Below are 18,462 nucleotides of genomic sequence, written 5' to 3'. Positions count from 1 at the left end.
GCAGTGACAGGCAATGGCACAAGTTAAGATGCAGACTACGACAAACCTGGCCGGCCCTGCCATGTCCCCGATGGTGCTACCCCTGCCTGTCCCGGCTCCGACCGCGCTGGGGCTGCCGCCCGCCATCAACGGAGCCCTTCCCGAGCCCGCTGCCGCCTGCAGCAGCCCCACTGCCGGCCTGGGGGATCCTGCACCTCCTGCCAACTCACCAGGTACGTCAGTCCCAGGTAGATTTTTCAAATGAATCACTTTGATGACTTGTTAATTACCCCTCCCCCAAAAAATTTAAAATTTAGGTCTTAAACGGGATTAAAATGAATTTAAGAAATCCGGTAGAAATATATTTTGGCTAAATAGACTGTTTAATAAGTTAAGTTTCTCTAACTGAGCTCAGGCTTCCAGTGAAGTGTTGACCAGTGATATAAAAGCTCAGAAAAAAACACCTCTATTTTGTCAAATTCTGAGTCTATCTTTTACAGGGAAGTTTTAGTGGCGCAGGAAGGTCTCCAAGTGTAGTTCTCTTCCCTAGAACAGAATGTCTTCAGGCTGCTTGGCAGTATTTGGTGTTCCCTTTGTAGCCTAATAAATGCTGGAGTTCCTATGCTGAACTGGGTGTAAAATACAGGAAAAAATGTTATCCTAAAAAAATAAGCAAGAAATGACAGCGTGTGTTAGGGCTAAATACAAATAGACTGAAAAAGATATATCAGAAAGTAATTAGAAAAAAATTAGTAAGGCAGTATGCATGAAGTAAGTAGTTTAAGAAAAACAGAACAAAATCCTTAGAGGGGGGAGGAAAGGTGATTTTTGGGAACTAAAATGCTGGGAAGAAGCAGGGAGAAGCAAGTTGGGACCCCAGGGTTTCATCTGCTTTATTTATCTTGCAACCCTTACGCTGCCCACTTGTGCTTCAAAGTGTGGAGGAACTGTTCTCAAAGAGTAGTCAGTTCCTGGAAGCAGGATAATTCCACCAGGAAACTTTGGTGAGGTAGAAAACGTAGCGTATGTCTATGTCCTTCTTCACTGTCATCTTTTATAGAAACATTTTGGAAAGAAATAGTTGTATTTTTAAAAAAAAAAATTGCATGTAATCAAAATGGCTATTGTAAAATGCATATTCTTATATGATTAATGTTTAAATAGTATTTAAACACTGCATTTAGCATATGTGCAAAAGTTATTTTTTTAGCCAAAGTGTTTTCTTTTCTAAGCATGCTGCTGCTTTTTGCAAAGCTTTGCCAAGTTGTGAAGAATCCATTTCTCCACACAAACTTTACAGACTCTTTGTTTGCAGCTCCTCTCCAAGATAACATGGCAAACCCCAAAGAGAAAACTCCAATGTGTCTGGTAAATGAGTTAGCCCGTTTCAATAGAATTCAACCCCAGTATAAGCTCCTGAATGAAAGAGGGCCTGCTCATGCCAAGGTAAGGTCACAGCTCCAGGTGACGGGACGTACCTTAAATGCTGAACGGATAATGTCATGCTCTGGACGAGCCACTTTTCTAGTGGAAGGGCTTTCTCACTCTTCTTTATTTTGCTTTCTTTTCTCTTTTTTTACGCGCTTTCAGAAAGTCTGTCTGTGTTTCTGTTGAAGCCCTGTCGGTTGTTTTGTACCTCACTTTGACTTCCACCTTTGGGTTTGTGTTTGTTGGGCTCTATAAAGACCTCGTGAAGGTCTTTCCATGACATCACCACCTTTTTCCAATAATTTTGGAGCATTTGCTTTTTAAGCTCTTTCTCCCCAATTTCACCTCCGCGTTTGCTTCATGGTAGCGCAGATGATGACAGAACTGGTTTGTGTCATTTTTTAAAAGTGCTTATTGATACAATTCTGTGTCCATAAGGTTCATTGCATTGATACCCTATCTCCGGATCTCCCATTTTAGGGCACAAACTTTATTACTGTTCTTTCCTTTAAATTCTGTGCAACTTTAAGATTTACAATGATATTAAGACTCCTAATATGATTATAGCATTAAAGTTTCTAGTGATCTGACAGTTAATTCTGGTCAGTTCTCCTATCAGTTTGGATACCCAACTTCATTCCATAAGTACAAATTCAGAAGTTTTAAGATGATGGGGGAACACGGAGGGATATCCTCTTGAGACGCAATTTTGAATTTCCTCCCTAGTTAGGAGCAAGCTGGGGGAGGAAAAAAATGCCTGAAAAACTCTGAGAGAGAAAAATTGCCATAATTAGTAGCTATTTTATACTCAGTATTTCAAGAGTTGCAAAACCCCTTAAGACAGTGGGGTCACGCTGCAGATTAATTACAGTTTCAGCTAATTGGGGGCTGGCTCTCTGCTGGTGCCCCTTATTTCCCAGTTGCACGTTCTGTTGTCAGCTGGCCCGGAGCAGATACAAATCCCTGACCTTCTGGTTTGGCTGGAGTTGGAGCACCTTTTATGCTGGTGGAGCTGATGTCAGCAGGTGCAGGGATGCTGAGGATCAGTGAGCTTTTAGGGTCCCTCACTGCAAATGGGAATTGAGGTGTTTTTCCCCTTCCTGGAGGCACCGCAGGATACACTGGGTGGGTTTAGGTTGTGGCGTGTTAAATCTGTTCTGCTTTCTGTCACTTGTCACTGTTGTGTTGTATATTTATTTTATTAGCTTTTTTCCCTATTATTATGAAATAAGTTCCAAAAGGTGTGGGTTTGGTCATTCCTATTCCTCAGAGGCAAGGGGACTTGAGTTACGTTACATTCATACAATACTTCAAATTTTAGCAGGATAAGAAATAGTTTGTGTATATTTGTTATTACTTTTAAAGGAACTAACATCTAATCTAGTGGGATGTGTCTCTGCCCAGGGCAGAGGGGTTGGAACTTGATGATCTTTAAGGTCCTTTCCAACTCTGACCATTGTAGGATTCTCTGAGTATCATTGAAATGGCTTGAGCCTGCATGAGCTACACTTTTGAAAGCCAGTTTTTCAATGGATTCCTTAATTTGTCAGTTTTTCAATGGATTCCTTAATTTCTGTTTTTCAATTTACATCTTATTTTTAATCACACCCATACTGGTCAAAAAAAGCTATGTGCTGTGTAGGCTCAGAAGAATATTAAGTCCCATTTTGACCCATGTAGAGAAAACCAAAGGAGGGTAGGGGGTGAAGGACAAGGCTGCTATTAATAAGATGATGCAGACTTGTACCCTTGACCTATGGAAAGCAGAGACATAGAAATGATTATGACTATATTAGCAGTTTGGTGTAATGTCTTGCTGGGAATATGAAGATATACCCAATAGAACATAGGAAACAGCTGAGCTTGTCCTAGGAAGCATGACCTGAAGGGTGCTGCTGTTTGCCAGCCAAGGAGCTTCTCCTGTTGCCTTCCTCCCACCCTCTGATCCTCTCCACCAGTGGTTTTTAGGCTTTTCAGAGACGTCCACTACAAGACACCTGTCTGTGCCGTGACCACAAATGCTAGGAAATCTTTATTTTTTTTCCTAATTGTCTCTGAAAGTACCCACCTCCTGCCCAGGAGGTGGTTGAGGCCCCATCCCTGGAGGTGTTCAAAAGAGGGGTTGATGTAGTGCTGGGAGGTCTGGTTTAGTGATGATGCTCCTTGTTTGTTGTGTGGGTGTCTATTTTTGTCAGTTAGGGTGACGGTTGGACAAGATGATCTTTAAGGTCCCTTCCAACCTAGAAGATTCTGTGATTCTGTAAGTTTTGCCAATTGGGATGAAATGGGAAACTGCAAAGAGTGGGGCTGGGAGAAGAGTGACATTTGCTGACAGTGCACTCAGGCTTTTGAGGAGCCTGCCCTTCAGGTGAATCCTTCATCATCAGAAAAATCAGAGTCTTTGTTAGCTTAAATGATGTTTTTGAGTTCATTAGTCAGATTGGTCATCTCTTCTATGTCAGTGGCATCTCCAGAGATGAACCAGAGGCATAGGGAGTGGATAGTGAGTGGTACAGAGAAGAGGGGAAGGGGTGAGGGACATAGGTAGCATAGGTAGAGAAAGTTCTACATGAGGAAAAAGTGAGGAGAAAGAGTCTCCAGAGCTGAGTGACACTGAGCTTGTGAGTGCAGTGGAGAGAAGACAAGCCCAGAGCACAGTGGCCTTTGCATTTCCACCTCCAGCCATCGGGTAAATCAGGCTGGATGGAAGAAAGACAAACTTCCTCAGAAAATGGGTGGGAGATGCAGAACTGTCATCTCCGGTCTTGCAGAGCTCCAGTACTTCATGGACTGCTCCAGATTTTGATTTTAGGCAGTTTTATTCCTTTAATTAAATTCCCACCTACTCCTGTGTGTGGTTTTTTTATGGGAGTTTTGTCTCAGGCTGAGAGGGTTAAAGCTCCTGATACAGAGATTTACTGAGCAAGACCTTTATCATCTTGAACTCCCGTTTATTGCTCTAAGCACTGGGAGGAGAGTTAAAGGTAGATAAGTAGCCATTATTCATCATATTTTTATTGATAATAAAGATTATTCTCCTATAAAAACACTACACTGATACTTTCTTGCAAAATATAAGACATACGTTCCGGGTCCAGCGAACAAATTTCAGTTCTTTTGGTAATAAGGATGTGTGTTTATAGATAATTTATATAGATATAGATATTTATATAATTATAAGTGGTATAATAGCCAGCGTGGCTGTCAGGTGGGGGCAGGGTTTGAGAGAGTGTGAAATTCAGAGGTTGTGTTTCCCTCCCCCCTTGTGTGTGAGGAAACTGCCACAACCACTGTGGAAAAACCAACCCTGCCACAGGAACCTGTGACTGGCACGTGCTTCTGAAAACGACAGCAGGCCACAACTCAAGCCTGTAATTAAGACACAATTATGTATTTATAGCATTCAGTTCATATCCTCTATGTGCGTGTTTCGGGCTGAGTTGGGAGGCACGTACATACTCGTGTTCAGATTCCTGTTGGCAAGTAGGTGCTAAATGAAAAAATATATATAAAGGCAGATTGAAAGGGTGTCCACCATGCCCATCTCTAGGTACCTGCTCCTGGATGTAGCAAGTTTAAATCATTTTAAAAGTGATGGAGCAAATAACTATCAAAATGAAAATTTTGCTTTATATACTGCTCACACTAATATATGGATTTCTCCTCAAGTAAGTTAGTCTGTTCTCCCAGGGAGGTGTGTCTTAGTTCACTGCGTGTGCCTGGCTATTAAATCCTGCCCTGTGTGTATGGAGTTGAGATGGAAAAGGCATTGAGTTCTTACCCTTTCTCCTCTTGTCCTTAGATGCTTAAATTTAACCAGGACACGTAGGTACCACACAGAAGATAGACTCTATCTAGTATCTTAATGCGTTGAATTTTATCTTCACAACTTGCACAGTGTAGATACTGCTTGAAGTAATCCTTTATTGTGCATTTTGAAATACATATGATTTTTATCAGTAGTCTGTTTCCGAACTCTGAATTTTTACAGTTCCTGTCTTCACTATAGAGTCCACGTTAAAGAACTGCAGTTTCCTTCAAAAAGATAATGCTACTTTTCTTTTTTACTTTACATTTCTGAACGTATTTGAGTTGTGACTCTGCCCTAATGGTGGACATTATTTTCAGTAATGGGTTGTGTGAGAAATTTTTCACTGGGTAGAACTATTTGGGCTAAATTCTCTGCTGCCTTGAGGAGCGTGCAGTCATTTAAACCCATTCAGAATTATAGCAAAATTACTTTATTTTTTTTTTTAAGAAGGTGACTAGATGCATTCAAATGTGTGAAGGAGGTGGTCTTAACTGACCTCTCTATTGTCCTCCAAGAGCAGGAGATCAGTTTGCAGTTATTCTTACTTGGTTTAAAGATTATTCTGTTCTTTGATAGTTGCTGTTAACATGACACGATTTTACTGTGTTGTTTGAAAGGCCAAATGTTGCCCAGGGTGATAATTGTGCCAGTGTTTACCTGTTCTTTGTCTTTGAAGATGTTCACAGTGCAGCTGACGCTGGGGGAGCAGACCTGGGAAGCTGAAGGGAGCAGTATTAAAAAAGCCCAACACGCTGCTGCTAGCAAAGCACTGACTGAAACCACCCTGCCCAAACCCACACCTCGACCCCCCAAAAACAACGTTAACAATAATCTCTGCTAAATCTGTGATCTGGTTGGAGTGTTGGGATGTTACGCCGATAATAAATAAATTTAACAAGGTGGATAACGAGATTAAGTTGGAGGATGAGGATCAATGTAGTGTTTTACAGCTATGGCAGTATAATGAAAACCTTCTGGGGAGTTTGCACAGAAGAATTTTTAATGTGCACACCTAAAATTGTTGAACTGTAAGTGGATATATTATCTAGAGTCACAGAAACATAGAATTGCCTGGGCTGGAAGGGAGGGCAGCTGACGCTGGGGGAGCAGACCTGGGAAGCTGAAGGGAGCAGTATTAAAAAAGCCCAACACGCTGCTGCTAGCAAAGCACTGACTGAAACCACCCTGCCCAAACCCACACCTCGACCCCCCAAAAACAACGTTAACAATAATCCAGGTATGACATTTTCCTCTCTCTGCTCAATCTGCAATCTTGTTGGAGTGTTGGGATGTTACGCCGATAATAAATAAATTTAACAAGGTGGATAACGAGATTAAGTTGGAGGATGAGGATCAATGTAGTGTTTTACAGCTATGGCAGTATAATGAAAACCTTCTGGGGAGTTTGCACAGAAGAATTTTTAATGTGCACACCTAAAATTGTTGAACTGTAAGTGGATATATTATCTAGAGTCACAGAAACATAGAATTGCCTGGGCTGGAAGGGAGGTTTCAGACCATTGAGTCCAACCATCAACCCAACACTGACAAACCCATCACTAACCCATGTCTCTAAGCACTATGGCTGCCCGGCTTTGAAATCCCTCCAGGGATGGTGCCTCCACCACTGCCCTGGGCAGCCCATTCCAATGTGCAATAACCCTTTCTGTGTCAAAATTGTTCCTAATCTCCAATCTGAACCTCCCCTGGTGCAATTTGAGGCCGTTTCCTCTTGTCCCATGGCCTGTTCCTTGGGAGAAGAGACCGACCCCCCCTGGCTACCCCCTCCTTTCAGGGAGTTGGAGAGAGCGAGAAGGTCTCCCCTCAGCCTCCTTTTCTCCAGGCTGAACACCCCCAGCTCCCTCAGCTGCTCCTCACAAGGTCTCCAGCCCCTTCTCCTTGTGCTCCAGACCCCTCACCAGCTCCGTTGCCCTTCTCTGGACACACTCCATCCCCTCAATGGCTTTTTTTGTGGTGAGGGGCCCAAAACTGGACACAGCCCTTGAGGTGGGACCTCACCAGTGCCCAGGACAGGGGGATGGTCACCTCCCCAGTCCTACTCCCCACACTCTTCCTGACACAGGCCAGGATGCTGGTGGCCTTCTTGCCCACCTGGGCACACTGCTGGCTCCTGTTCAGCCCACAGGCCACCAACACCCCCAGGTCCTTTTCCATGGGGCAGCTCCAGCCACTCTGCCCCCAGCCTGGAGCGCTGCAGGGGGGTGGTGGGACCCAAGGGCAGGACTCGGCACTTGGCCTTGTTGAACCTCATCCCATTGGCCTTGGCCCATCCATCCAGCCTGTCCCGATAAGGCTGGGAAGCATACAGAGTGATTGTATGTGATCAACAGCAGACAGATGGGACAAAACCAGATTGAAGTGACTGTTATTACCATAGTGAAACAGTTTTCCCAAACAGTTATTTTAGGTATTTTTTCAATGAAGCTGGAAATTTTACCTGTTCCAGTCCTGTGAGATTGCATCTGTGGTGTGAATAAAAGGGCAGGATTTGGCATGAGAAGTTCAATGGATGATTTCCTGCAGCGTGAGCTTTCCTTCATGGCAACCTGTGCTTTTTAAAGCTTTTAGATGCTTTTGGAAACTGTTGTTGGAACAATAGAAAGAATGTATATTGGTTGGTGTCTTGCATCCTTCATCTCGAGGTGTTACCTCTGAGTTGCTCTCTGTGCAGCTCCTTTTGAGGTTCACATCTGAGCTATGTGCTCAGTGATCTGTTCCGTCTTGTTTGAGAAAATAGATGAAAAAAAAAATATTCCCAACTTTATTTCAAACTAATATATAGAGAAGCAAATGGTGAGGAAAAAAAAATGTCTTATTTTCCTTTTTTTTTTCTTTTTTACACTGCTACTTTCCCCCCTTTTTTCTTTTTCCCATTCTTCCCTTTTTATGTTTTTATTTCCCTCTGCCCCCCACCTTTATTTTTTTTTTTTAAAAAAAAAGCCTGCTTCAGTCAATTTCTTAAAATAGGATAATTTTGCAGTCAGTCTTCTCTATGTTGGACAAAAAAGCAGGGGTAAGTTCCCTTTAGAGCTTGTGAGTATTATCCTGAGCATTAGCAGTTGAGCATCGTTTGAGAGCAGAGGGATAGTTTCTGGTGTCCTTTGGAGGTTGGTGTCTCACCTCTCCAGCTCCAGGACACTGGGTTTGCCCTGTCCCCTTCTCAGTCTTGGGTTGAGCAACACAGGATTAACTTCTCTTCTAATACTGGGAAGGAGAACTCTGCTTTTGGAAGATTCCAGTGTTTGAATTTGAGGCAATATTTACTTTATAGCCAGGTATCATGCGTGGGATTCAAAGTCTCAGTGGGATTCATCCTTGCCAGGTGCAGGGAGGAGGAGGAGAAAGACCCGGACACTTGACCCAAGCTGCCAACAGGATTATTTCATACCATGAATGTCACATTCCATATAAATTAGAAACATTAAAATGTTCATCATTTGGCAAAGAAAGCCTCAGACGGCAAAGTCATCATCGCTGGGTTAAGGCTAGATTCACTGGTACCTCTTGGGGAAATATTTTGAGAAAATATTAAGTCCTTTTTATTGGAAGGTACATTTGGCTCATTTAGGATTTCCTTACAACAGCACAAGTGGAGAATATTGTAGCTGAATGTTTTATTTAAATAAATGAATGAAGTTACGTGGTAGCTTTTTATTTGGCATTTAGGAGACCTGGCATCTGAGCAAGCAATATTGTAGCTGAATGTTTTATTTAAATAAGTAAATGAAGTTACATGGTAGCTTTTTATTTGGCATTTTGGAGACCTGGCATCTGGCAAGGGCTGGCTCCTGTCTGGGTTCGTGTCCTGTCACCAGCAGATGGCTGCAGTGACACTTCTTTCCAGTACCTGTCACCAGCAGATGGCTGCAGTGACACTCCTTTCCAGTAGTTGTATTTTATTTGGTTAAATCATTAGTTTTCAGTCATAGTGTTAACATTTTCAAGTCCTGCAAATAAAACATGTTGTCTAATTTGTAGGATTCCCAAATGACTGCAGTAGTGCCTCTTCTTATTTAAGCTTGTTTCGGTGCCTCATTGCTCCATTTGGGGTTTTATTTAACGGTGTTCAGCAGGAAGGCTTTCTTTTATCTTTACAGTTTCAGAAAGTGTCATAACGTATTCTAAGCGCTTTGGAAAGATGAATGACCACCCTGATTATAGCACTGACCTTCTCATTCAGATGTGAGGATTAATCTACCAAAACTACGTAGAGAATGCACTGAGAGAAATGTTTAAACATTCTTTTTTCGCTGCTTGTGATTAAGTTGGCATCTATATACCCGTCTTCTAAAGGAACTGAAATGTCATGATAGTTTTTTCTTTTTTAATTTCAGAGCAAAAAAAAAATTCATACAGCTCTCTCTTTGCTGGTCATCTCAGTCCTGCTTGAGTGTTCTGTGGTTTGAGTGGTGTTTGAGTTGTATTCTTTGGTTTTTTGCAGGCAGTATAACCCCCACAGTGGAGCTGAACGGGCTGGCAATGAAGAGAGGAGAGCCTGCCATCTACAGGCCATTAGATCCAAAGCCAATTCCTAATTATAGAGCAAATTATAATTTCCGGGGCATGTACAATCAGAGGTTTGTACCCTTTTTATTATTTAATGTGTTTGATCCTGTGCTTATTAATGTGTTCTAAATCTTTATGAACTTCCTACCTTATGTCAGAGTAAAAGAAAAGGAATGTTTTTACTCGGAAGCCTCTCTGCAGCCTTATTTAGAAACAGGCATCATCTCCTTCTAAAAGGACACAGGTGCCCAGAGCATGTCACGAGGAATAAAGACACATAAACCAATTGCTCCTCATTTTTAAGAATTACAGTTTATGGCCATGGCAGTGAGGAAGCAGAGCATTAATGTCAGAAAGAGGTCTTGCTTTTCTTTACTGTTGTGTCCTCGGGCTGGAATCTGTATCATTATAAAGCACTGTTGGCTTAGAAATTGGGTTTTGAAAATTGGCTTGAAACCATTCTCAGGTTTCCATTTTTTAAACCATTCTGCCTGGGCAACTGTCTCGGTTCCTTCATCCTCAGTGTTTGCTGAGGAAAAATCCCTTATTCCAGTTTAGAAATGTGTATTCAGACCCCCCCATCAGTGCTGTCTTTACTATAGTTGAGAAGACTTGTATTCAAAATTTTGTTTCTAAACTATCAAATTCTTAAAGATTAAAAACTTTTAAAATTTAAAGTACTTCATCCTCAGTGTTTGCTGAGGAAAAATCCTTTATTCCAGTTTAGAAACGTGTATTCAGACCCCTCCTTCAGTGCTGTCTTTACTGTAGAAAGTTGGAGTAATTGTTGAGAAGACTGTATTCAAAATTTTGTTTCTAAACTATAAAATTCTTAAATATTAAAAACTTTTTAAAGGTGTTGGAGATGTTTTCTTAACTGACCAGCCAAATATTTTATTCTTCAATATGTTATAATTTTTTTAAATCTTCATCTTTGGTATTTGGACAATTTTAGTACAGGTAGAAAGAATTGTTCTTCTTTCTCTGAGGTAGCTTTTCTTCCCATTTTTTCTTATTTTTCTATAGAGGAACTATATTAGGTCAGGTCTTTTGGAGCTACAAAAGTGATACCAAGTGTAACCTGTAAAATAAGAAAAAACCAAAACAGGTCAGGAATTAGCATGTTTCATCAGTGAAAAATGTTGCCTTTCTTACAAAGGTTTGCCTAATGGATTGGCTATTAATTTTTATGCATCTTATAATTATCAAAGTTATGAAATCTGAAGAAGCGTTTTCCTTCAAAATTGCTCTTTTATTAGAAATTGAATTTATAGGAATGTTTAAAAACTAAGGCGTTTGAAATGAAAATGCAACATTTCATAATTGTTGACGGAAAATATTTCAGTGGACTTAATCTTATTTCACTTTTTCCCAGATTTTGAAATCATGGTAACTTTAGGGTTTTAACATTTCATTCTGATTTTTTTTTAATAGCAATAATACCTAGAACTGTAAAAGACAAACCAAAATAACCTGGAAGAAGAGTCTTTTGTTACTCTACAGAATAGAGTATTGTATTATTTATGTTGTGTTTCTAGTTGTTGTATTATTTATGTTGTATTTCTAGTCACTGCTGACCCGAGTCCTCTCTTACGTCTGTCATGGTGTAAAAACTAATTCTGGTGCCTGGAATGAGTTTTGGTAATATTTAAAAATCTTATGTTTATTTGGATTGATTCTATAATGAGATTAGTTTGATTAACAGATAAAAACGCTAGGCTGGAAAAAAATCCAAGCCAGTAAAAAATATAAACTGGGGAATTCTGGAATCTGAACTGAGTTACCGAAACGCATTTGTGGAAGCAGAAGTCTGAAACTTGCTAACTTTTTAGGTTTTATTTCTTTTCATATAAAATGATTAGTGGGTGTAGTGAATTTTGGGTAAGCAAAGTCCCAAATACAAAGCCCGTGCTGTAGCGCTGTATCACATTCCCATGGTATGATAGGTTACATTAATTACCTTTGAAAGTAATTTACTGCCATGTTGTATTTAGGATATTTTTGCTTATTTTTTCAGTGGTAGAATGGAAGTGCTGTTAGAGCTCCTAACTAAATGCAGACCTTACAGGCTGTTTAAATATAAGATTTGAAAAATACTTTAGGTAATGTGCTGTAATTAGTATTTTTGATTTTCATCAGGTTTTGACTGTAGATTTATTCTCCATCATGAAAACAGACACAAAATAGGCTAAACAAGTTGGAAGCCAATTTTGGCTTTTATATTGTGATTCAATTCCCTTTACTGCTCTCTGTTTAAAAAAAAAATGTGCTTTTCACATAGGTTAAAATACAGATTAAGATTGGGAGATTGTGTCAGGGAACTTTGACTGCGGCAAGATGAGTGACTTGAAGAAAAAATAAAGTATTAAGTTCATTTCGGGGCATATCTTTAGAACCCGAGTTGAGTCAAGTCTTGTGTTTGAAGTGGCACAAAAGATCCTTTTCAGTAACTCATGGAAATGTGGTCTGAGAGCTGCCATTTGGATGCAGTGCTGAGGGCCAGCTTCCCTGTCAGCCCAACATGATTTATGGTGAGGTGGCAGCAGTTCCTCCTCCTTCCATTGTCCCAACCTTTGTGTCCCAGCCAGTTGCCTGGCTCCAGCACTGGGAGTTGCTCAGAAGAGAATGAATCTTGAGGAGGAAACTGAAAGGAGAGGTTACTCCAAGATTTACAACTGTCCTTAAACACCTCCTCATCTGGTCCCCTCACCAGAGAGGAGACAGGAATGTGCGTTTGGAAGTTTAGGGCAGCTCAGGTTGATTTAAGCACATGAAGAATCATAGAATGGTTTGGGTTGGAAGGGACAGAATCACATGGGGTTGGAAGGGACCTTAATGATCATCCCGTCCCAACCCCCTGCCCTGGGCAGGGACACCTCCCACCAGACCAGGTTGCTCCAAGCCCCATCCAGCCTGGCCTTGAACCCCTCCAGGGATGGGGCAGCCACAGCTTCTCTGGGCAACCTGGGCCAGGGTCTCACCACCCTCACAGCAAAGAATTTCTTCCTGAGATCCCATCTAAATTTCCCCTCTTTCAGTTTAAAACTGTTTCTCTTCATCCTATGGCTCCCCTCCCTGATCCAGAGTCCCTCCCCATCTCTCCTGGAGCCCCTTGAGGGACTGGAAGGGGCTCTAAGGTCTCCCTGGAGCCTTCTCTTCTCCAGGCTGAACCCCCCCAACTCTCTCAGCCTGTCCTCACAGCAGAGGGGCTCCTCCAGCCCTCGGAGCAACTTCGTGGCCCTAAATGGTGGACATTGCATCTTGTATGGCTTTTAGCTTTCCAGGCTGATGCTGTCGGGGGCTGGTTGCCACCTGATTTTGGTTGGGCGTTTGTCGGCGCGGCGTTTGGCACCGCTCAGTAGAACTGGCACGTCACTCGGGAGAGGCCGGGTCAGGTTTGAGAAATCTTGGCAAAGCTGAGGATGAAACATGTGCATACTCCTCATATCTGTAGCCAATGCCAGAACCCCTACTCCCTCACATCCCTTGGCTTAAATCATGTTAAAAAAAAAAATAATAATTAAACCCTTGGCTGTTGAAATTAGAGAAATTAAAAACTAAAAGAAGATATCCGTTCTGACTGCAGCTTGCCTTGTGGCCATTGAATTCTGGTTTGGTTTAGTAAAAGTTGTTTCTTGTTCAATTAGGATTGAAGAGAGTCTTTCCTGAAGTTAATTGTCCTGCACTATTTCCAGTTACAGAATGTCTGTAAGTGACAAAGCAGAAATGATATTTTACAGACTTACCTAAATCGAGTGTTTTCTGCCAAGAAATAAAACCACCAGAAACCGAACAGCAGCTTTTGATGTTTGTAGTGTTAAAGTGATCACAAAACCTCAGCCCTTGTTTTTTGGGGAGAATTCAGAAGTTATTATATAACATATATATATATATAACATTCCATAAAATGTGTCCCACCACAATCTAGAGAGCTTAAAAAACCTTTATTAAAAATGAAAAGCTTTCAAAATTAAAAACATTTGTGAAGTATAGGAACAAAGCAAATACAAAACAATGACAAGCTAAAGAATGGCAATAAAGCAATTAAAGCAGTTTCTTGCTTGGCTGAGAGGAATTTGGATGGTGTGATAGTTCCACAAGCGTGTCACGCAAAGCAGTTGTGTCCCTGGGATAAATGACAGCTTCTGTGCACTCTGATGGTTTCTGTGGCACTGAGCCTTCATCTTAATGTGTTCTATGGTTGCTTCTTCCTGTATGTCTCTTGTATACTACAGGCTGAGGAGAAGGTTTAGCACCTTCCTCAGTGCATGGGGGAGAGTAGACAGACCATTCTCCTGTTCTTCTTCACGGCCCTGTCAGTCTGAGCACATCATTTCTTTCATGTTAGTGAATGATGCTTTCCAGTGCTCTTTGCATGACAAAACTCAGAGAAATAGAGAAAAATCATGGAATGGTTGGAAGGGACTTCAAAGATCATGGAGTTCCACCCCCCTGCCCTGGGCAGGGACACCTCCCACTAGAGCAGGTTGCTCCAAGCCCCATCCAGCCTGGCCTTGAACCCCTCCAGGGATGGGGCAGCCACAGCTTCTCTGGGCAACCTGGGCCAGGCTCTCACCACCCTCACAGCAAAGAATTTCTTCCTGAGATCTCATCTCAATCTCCCCTCTTTCAGTTTAAAACTGTTTCTCTTCATTCTAGGGCTCCCCTCCCTGATCCAGAGTCCCTCCCCATCTCTCCTGGAGCCCCTTGAGGGACTGGAAGGGGCTCTAAGGTCTCCCTGGAGCCTTCTCTTCTCCAGGCTGAACCCCCCCAACTCTCTCAGCCTGTCCTCACAGCAGAGGGGCTCCAGCCCTCAGAGCATCTCCGTGGCCTCCTCTGGCCCCATTCCAACAGGTCCATGTCCTTCCTGTGCTGAGGACTCCAGAGCTGGACACAGAGCTCCAGGTGGGGTCTCCCCAGAGCAGAGCAGAGGGGCAGAATCCCCCCCTGGCCCTGCTGGCCACGCTGCTGGGGATGCAGCCCAGGATGGGGGTGGCTTTCTGGGCTGCCAGTGCACGTTGCCATCTCATGTTGAGCTTCTCATCCACCACCACCCCCAAGTCCTTCTCCTCAGGGCTGCTCTCAATCAGAAGAAGCATATTCTTGCCTTTTCTGGAGCTGGCCAAGCTGTCTGCCCACAGAGCTCCAGGCATCACTCTACCCCTGCCCACGTAGTTCCTACCTACTGGGTCAGTAACTCCCCTGCTGGATGCTGAGTTGCTGCACGCCACTGTTTGCTGAGGCTTTAATTACTCAGGAAATTATGTGTATCAGCTCCGTGGGCCAGTGCCCCAAGTACTGCGTCAGCACTTCTAAAATGAGGTAGAGTAAAAGGATGTTTGAGGACCAGTCTTTGGCCAACTACATCTGCAGCTGTGAGCTTCGTAGCGGACTCACGTGTTCTCCAGTCTCATGGTCGAAAAGAGACTGGACTGTGTGGTTATTGGATAAATTACTAAAATTGACAGATCGGATTAACAAAAGATTGCATGGTGAAAGAATGTAGGAAAATGAAAAGTTTGTTTCTTCTATGAGTTCTGAGTTACAGCTTAAATATGTGCATCAAAGGGAGCAGATTTGAGGCTGGTGTTACTTGACATGAGTGCTTAGCAATGCAATCGACATCCACACCCAACTTCATTTGTTTCACAAAAGTTGCATAGTCCCATGGGGAAAAAAGAGGAAAATCCAGCCAGAACAACAGCTGTACAAGCCAAATTTTGAAGTGAATGGGTTGCGCTGCAGCAGACAATGTAAAATCTGTTGAGACTCCTAAATTATACAACCCAATTATCTAAATTGCAGAAAGACAACGATGTCTGAAATTCTCCTGGCCTTTAGAAGTCCTTCTGTGCTCCCTGAGCACCCTGTTTCTAGCAGGAGACCTCTCTCTGCGTGGAGAGCCTCATCCCTTTGTGCATCGGACTGTTTGTGCCTCGGTGTAAAACCTTGTTGGGTTTGAAAGACTTTGATCCAGTATTGATCACATCAGCCAGTAGCCTGCAAAATCTAAAGTTCAGATTGCTCCATGGAGTCTTTTCGTGACTCTAGGCACGTGATTAGCCTGTTATCTGTTGCTGAATTCCAGTTATGAAGGCTTTCTGTTGAGGCTTTCTGCAACAAGGCCAGGCTGGATGGGGCTTGGAGCAACCTGGTCTGGTGGGAGGTGTCCCTGCCCAGGGCAGGGGGTGGGAACCGGATGGTCTTTAAGGATCTTCCAGCCCAAACCATTCTGTGATTCTATAACAGAGGAGGATTTTATGGACAGCTGTATACAAACCAGATTTTTTTTCTCCCAAGCATATGTAGTGTGGCAGATGTGAGGACACTAAGTTGCTTCAACAGAGGCCTCTAGTGCCACTGGAGACATTGTAGGGTCTTTGAGACATCCACATGATGAATTTTGAGAATGAGAGTGGTCAGGCACTGGAACAGCCTGCCCAGGGAGGTGGTGGAGTCACCATCCCTGGAGGTATTTAAGAAACGTATAGACATGGCTCTTCAGGGCATGCTCTAGTGCCCAAGGTTATTGGTTTATGGTGAGGTGTTGAGTGTGGGGTTTAGTTGGTGGGTGCGGTGTTTTTGGTGGGCGTTTGGTGTGGTGTGTTTTGTTTTGGGGTTTTTTTTGTGGTTTTTTGTTTTTGGTTTTTGGTTTTGGTTTTTTTTTTGGTTTTTTGTGGTTGGACTCGATGATCTCAGAGGTCCCTTCCAACCACTAAGATTCTGTGATTTTGCAGAAGACCTAGAGGAGACCTTTCCTGAAGTGGTAGCTGAAGGCTAGGCAAGATACCCTCAAGCATTTCAGGTAGCCCCATGTAGCTGAGCTTAGGCAATTGAAGGAACCCCTAAAAGCAGGGTTCAGTCATCATACCATTTCATAGAATCCACCAGGACTCCAGCTATTTGTGGGAAACTTCTACTTTCCATGTCCTATGTCACATCATGAGGATGTCTCAGGTACATGACTAGAGGGAACGGGCACAAACTGGAACATGGGAAGTTCCACCTAAACATGAGGAGGAACTTCTTTGCTGTGAGGGTGGCAGAGCCCTGGAAGAGGCTGCCCAGAGAGGTGGTGGAGTCTCCTTCTCTGGAGACATTCAAACCCACCTGGACACGTTCCTGTGGGACCTGCTCTGGCTGACCCTGCTCTGGCAGGGGGTTGGACTGGGTGATCTCCAGAGGTCCCATCCAACCCCACGTCATTCTGTGGTTCTGTAATGGTACCATGTGCTGGCATTTAGGCAGCTGGATGCTGTTCTTCTTGATACTGCTGGTGGGATTCATATCCAAGCTCAGGTGCCTCTTTGTCATGCCACAAACTGACATGGCTACATTTTGCATGGATCTCTCCAGGTTAGTTTCCGCACATCCACTACATACCTAAATTTAGGCACCTGAATCTTCAGAGGTCCCTTCCAACCACTAAGATTCTGTGATTCTGTGATTTTGCAGAAGACCTAGAGGGGACCTTTACTAAAGTGGCAGCTGAAGGCTAGGCAAGATACCCTCAAGCATTTCAGATAGCCCCACGTAGCTGAGCTTAGGCAATTGAAGGAACCCCTAAAAGCAGGGTTCAGTCATCATACTGTTTCATAGAATCCACCAGGACTCCAGCTATTTGTGGGAAACTTCTGCTTTCCATGTCCTGTGTCACATCACAAGGATGTCTCAGGTACATGACTAGAAGTAACGGGCACAAACTGGAACATGGGAAGTTCCACCTAAACATGAGGGGGAACTTCTTTCCTGTGAGGGTGGCAGAGCCCTGGCAGAGGCTGCCCAGAGAGGTGGTGGAGTCTCCTTCTCTGGAGACATTCAAACCCACCTGGACACGTTCCTGTGGGACCTGCTCTGGGTGACCCTGCTCTGGCAGGGGGTTGGACTGGGTGATCTCCAGAGGTCCCTTCCAACCCCACATCATTCTGTGGTTCTGTGATGGTACCACGTGCTGGCATTTAGGCATCTGGATGCTGTTCTTCTTGATGCTGCTGGTGGGATTCATATCCAAGCTCAGGTGCCTCTTTGTCATGCCACAAACTGGCATGGCTACATTTTGCACGGATCTCTCCAGGTTAGTTTCTGCACATCAACTAAATACCTAAATTTAGGCACCTGAATGTAGAGCTGAGTCCTGCTCTGAGAAATAATCCTAAGAATGTGGATTTGTAGTAACTTCATGAGTGCTATGGTGGGAGTTGTCTGAGTCAGCGCAGTGGAAGGACTGGAAAAAGATAAAAATCTCTCCCCAGAGAGAAGAGGGAGAGAAAAGTATCAGAAGAACAAGCTCCTTAGGGGCGTTTCTGGGTAATAACAGTCCTGAGGAGAGGCGGGCGTGCAAGTACTATTTCGCTGCAAAAAAGTAGCATTTTGGTGCAAAAAAGCTGTTGGGCTGTGGCCAGCAGTGCCCTGGTGGTGCAGGGGAAGCAGAAACGGGGATCTGCAGGCTGTTGGGTTAAGCTGAGAGTGAGAGAACAGAATAAACCCCTCGCAGGGAGATGGTGAGAGGTGGCACTGGGATTTGGATGGGATTCAAACCACGGGGCACAGCATCCCTCCCCTGAAAAGAGTCTGTGTTGTAAAGTTTTGTTCTTAAAATGTGGATTTTATTGATTAAGAGGTGAGATGATAAAGGTGTAAAGAGGTGTCCCTGCCCAGGGCAGGGGGGTTGGAACTCCATGATCTTTGAGGTCCCTTCCAACCCAAACCATTCTGTG

At 43.3% G+C, this 18,462-nt stretch overlaps 1 protein-coding gene across 3 annotated transcripts in view; it reads left to right on the top strand.

Moving 5' to 3' along the window:
- STAU2 (staufen double-stranded RNA binding protein 2) overlaps positions 1-18,462 on the top strand; it is a 200,607-nt gene continuing 182,145 nt past the window's right edge. Inside the window, exons 1-4 of one of the 3 annotated variants that reach the window (XM_014951916.1) lie at positions 1-212; positions 1,295-1,425; positions 5,895-6,051; positions 9,678-9,816. In XM_014951916.1, the coding sequence (XP_014807402.1) occupies positions 14-212; positions 1,295-1,425; positions 5,895-6,051; positions 9,678-9,816 (626 nt within the window). In that variant the 5' untranslated portion in view covers positions 1-13. Of the gene's footprint in view, positions 213-1,294; positions 1,426-5,894; positions 6,052-6,312; positions 6,456-9,677; positions 9,817-18,462 lie in introns of those variants that run through there. The other 2 variants (XM_014951915.1, XM_014951914.1) reach the window with 2 other exon arrangements.

Source organism: Calidris pugnax, unplaced genomic scaffold (genome assembly GCF_001431845.1).
Source record: "Calidris pugnax isolate Ruff unplaced genomic scaffold, ASM143184v1 scaffold61, whole genome shotgun sequence".
Lineage (NCBI taxonomy): Eukaryota > Metazoa > Chordata > Aves > Charadriiformes > Scolopacidae > Calidris > Calidris pugnax.
Note: the sequence above shows the minus strand (reverse complement) of the source record. Positions and strands in the feature narration are given on the sequence as shown.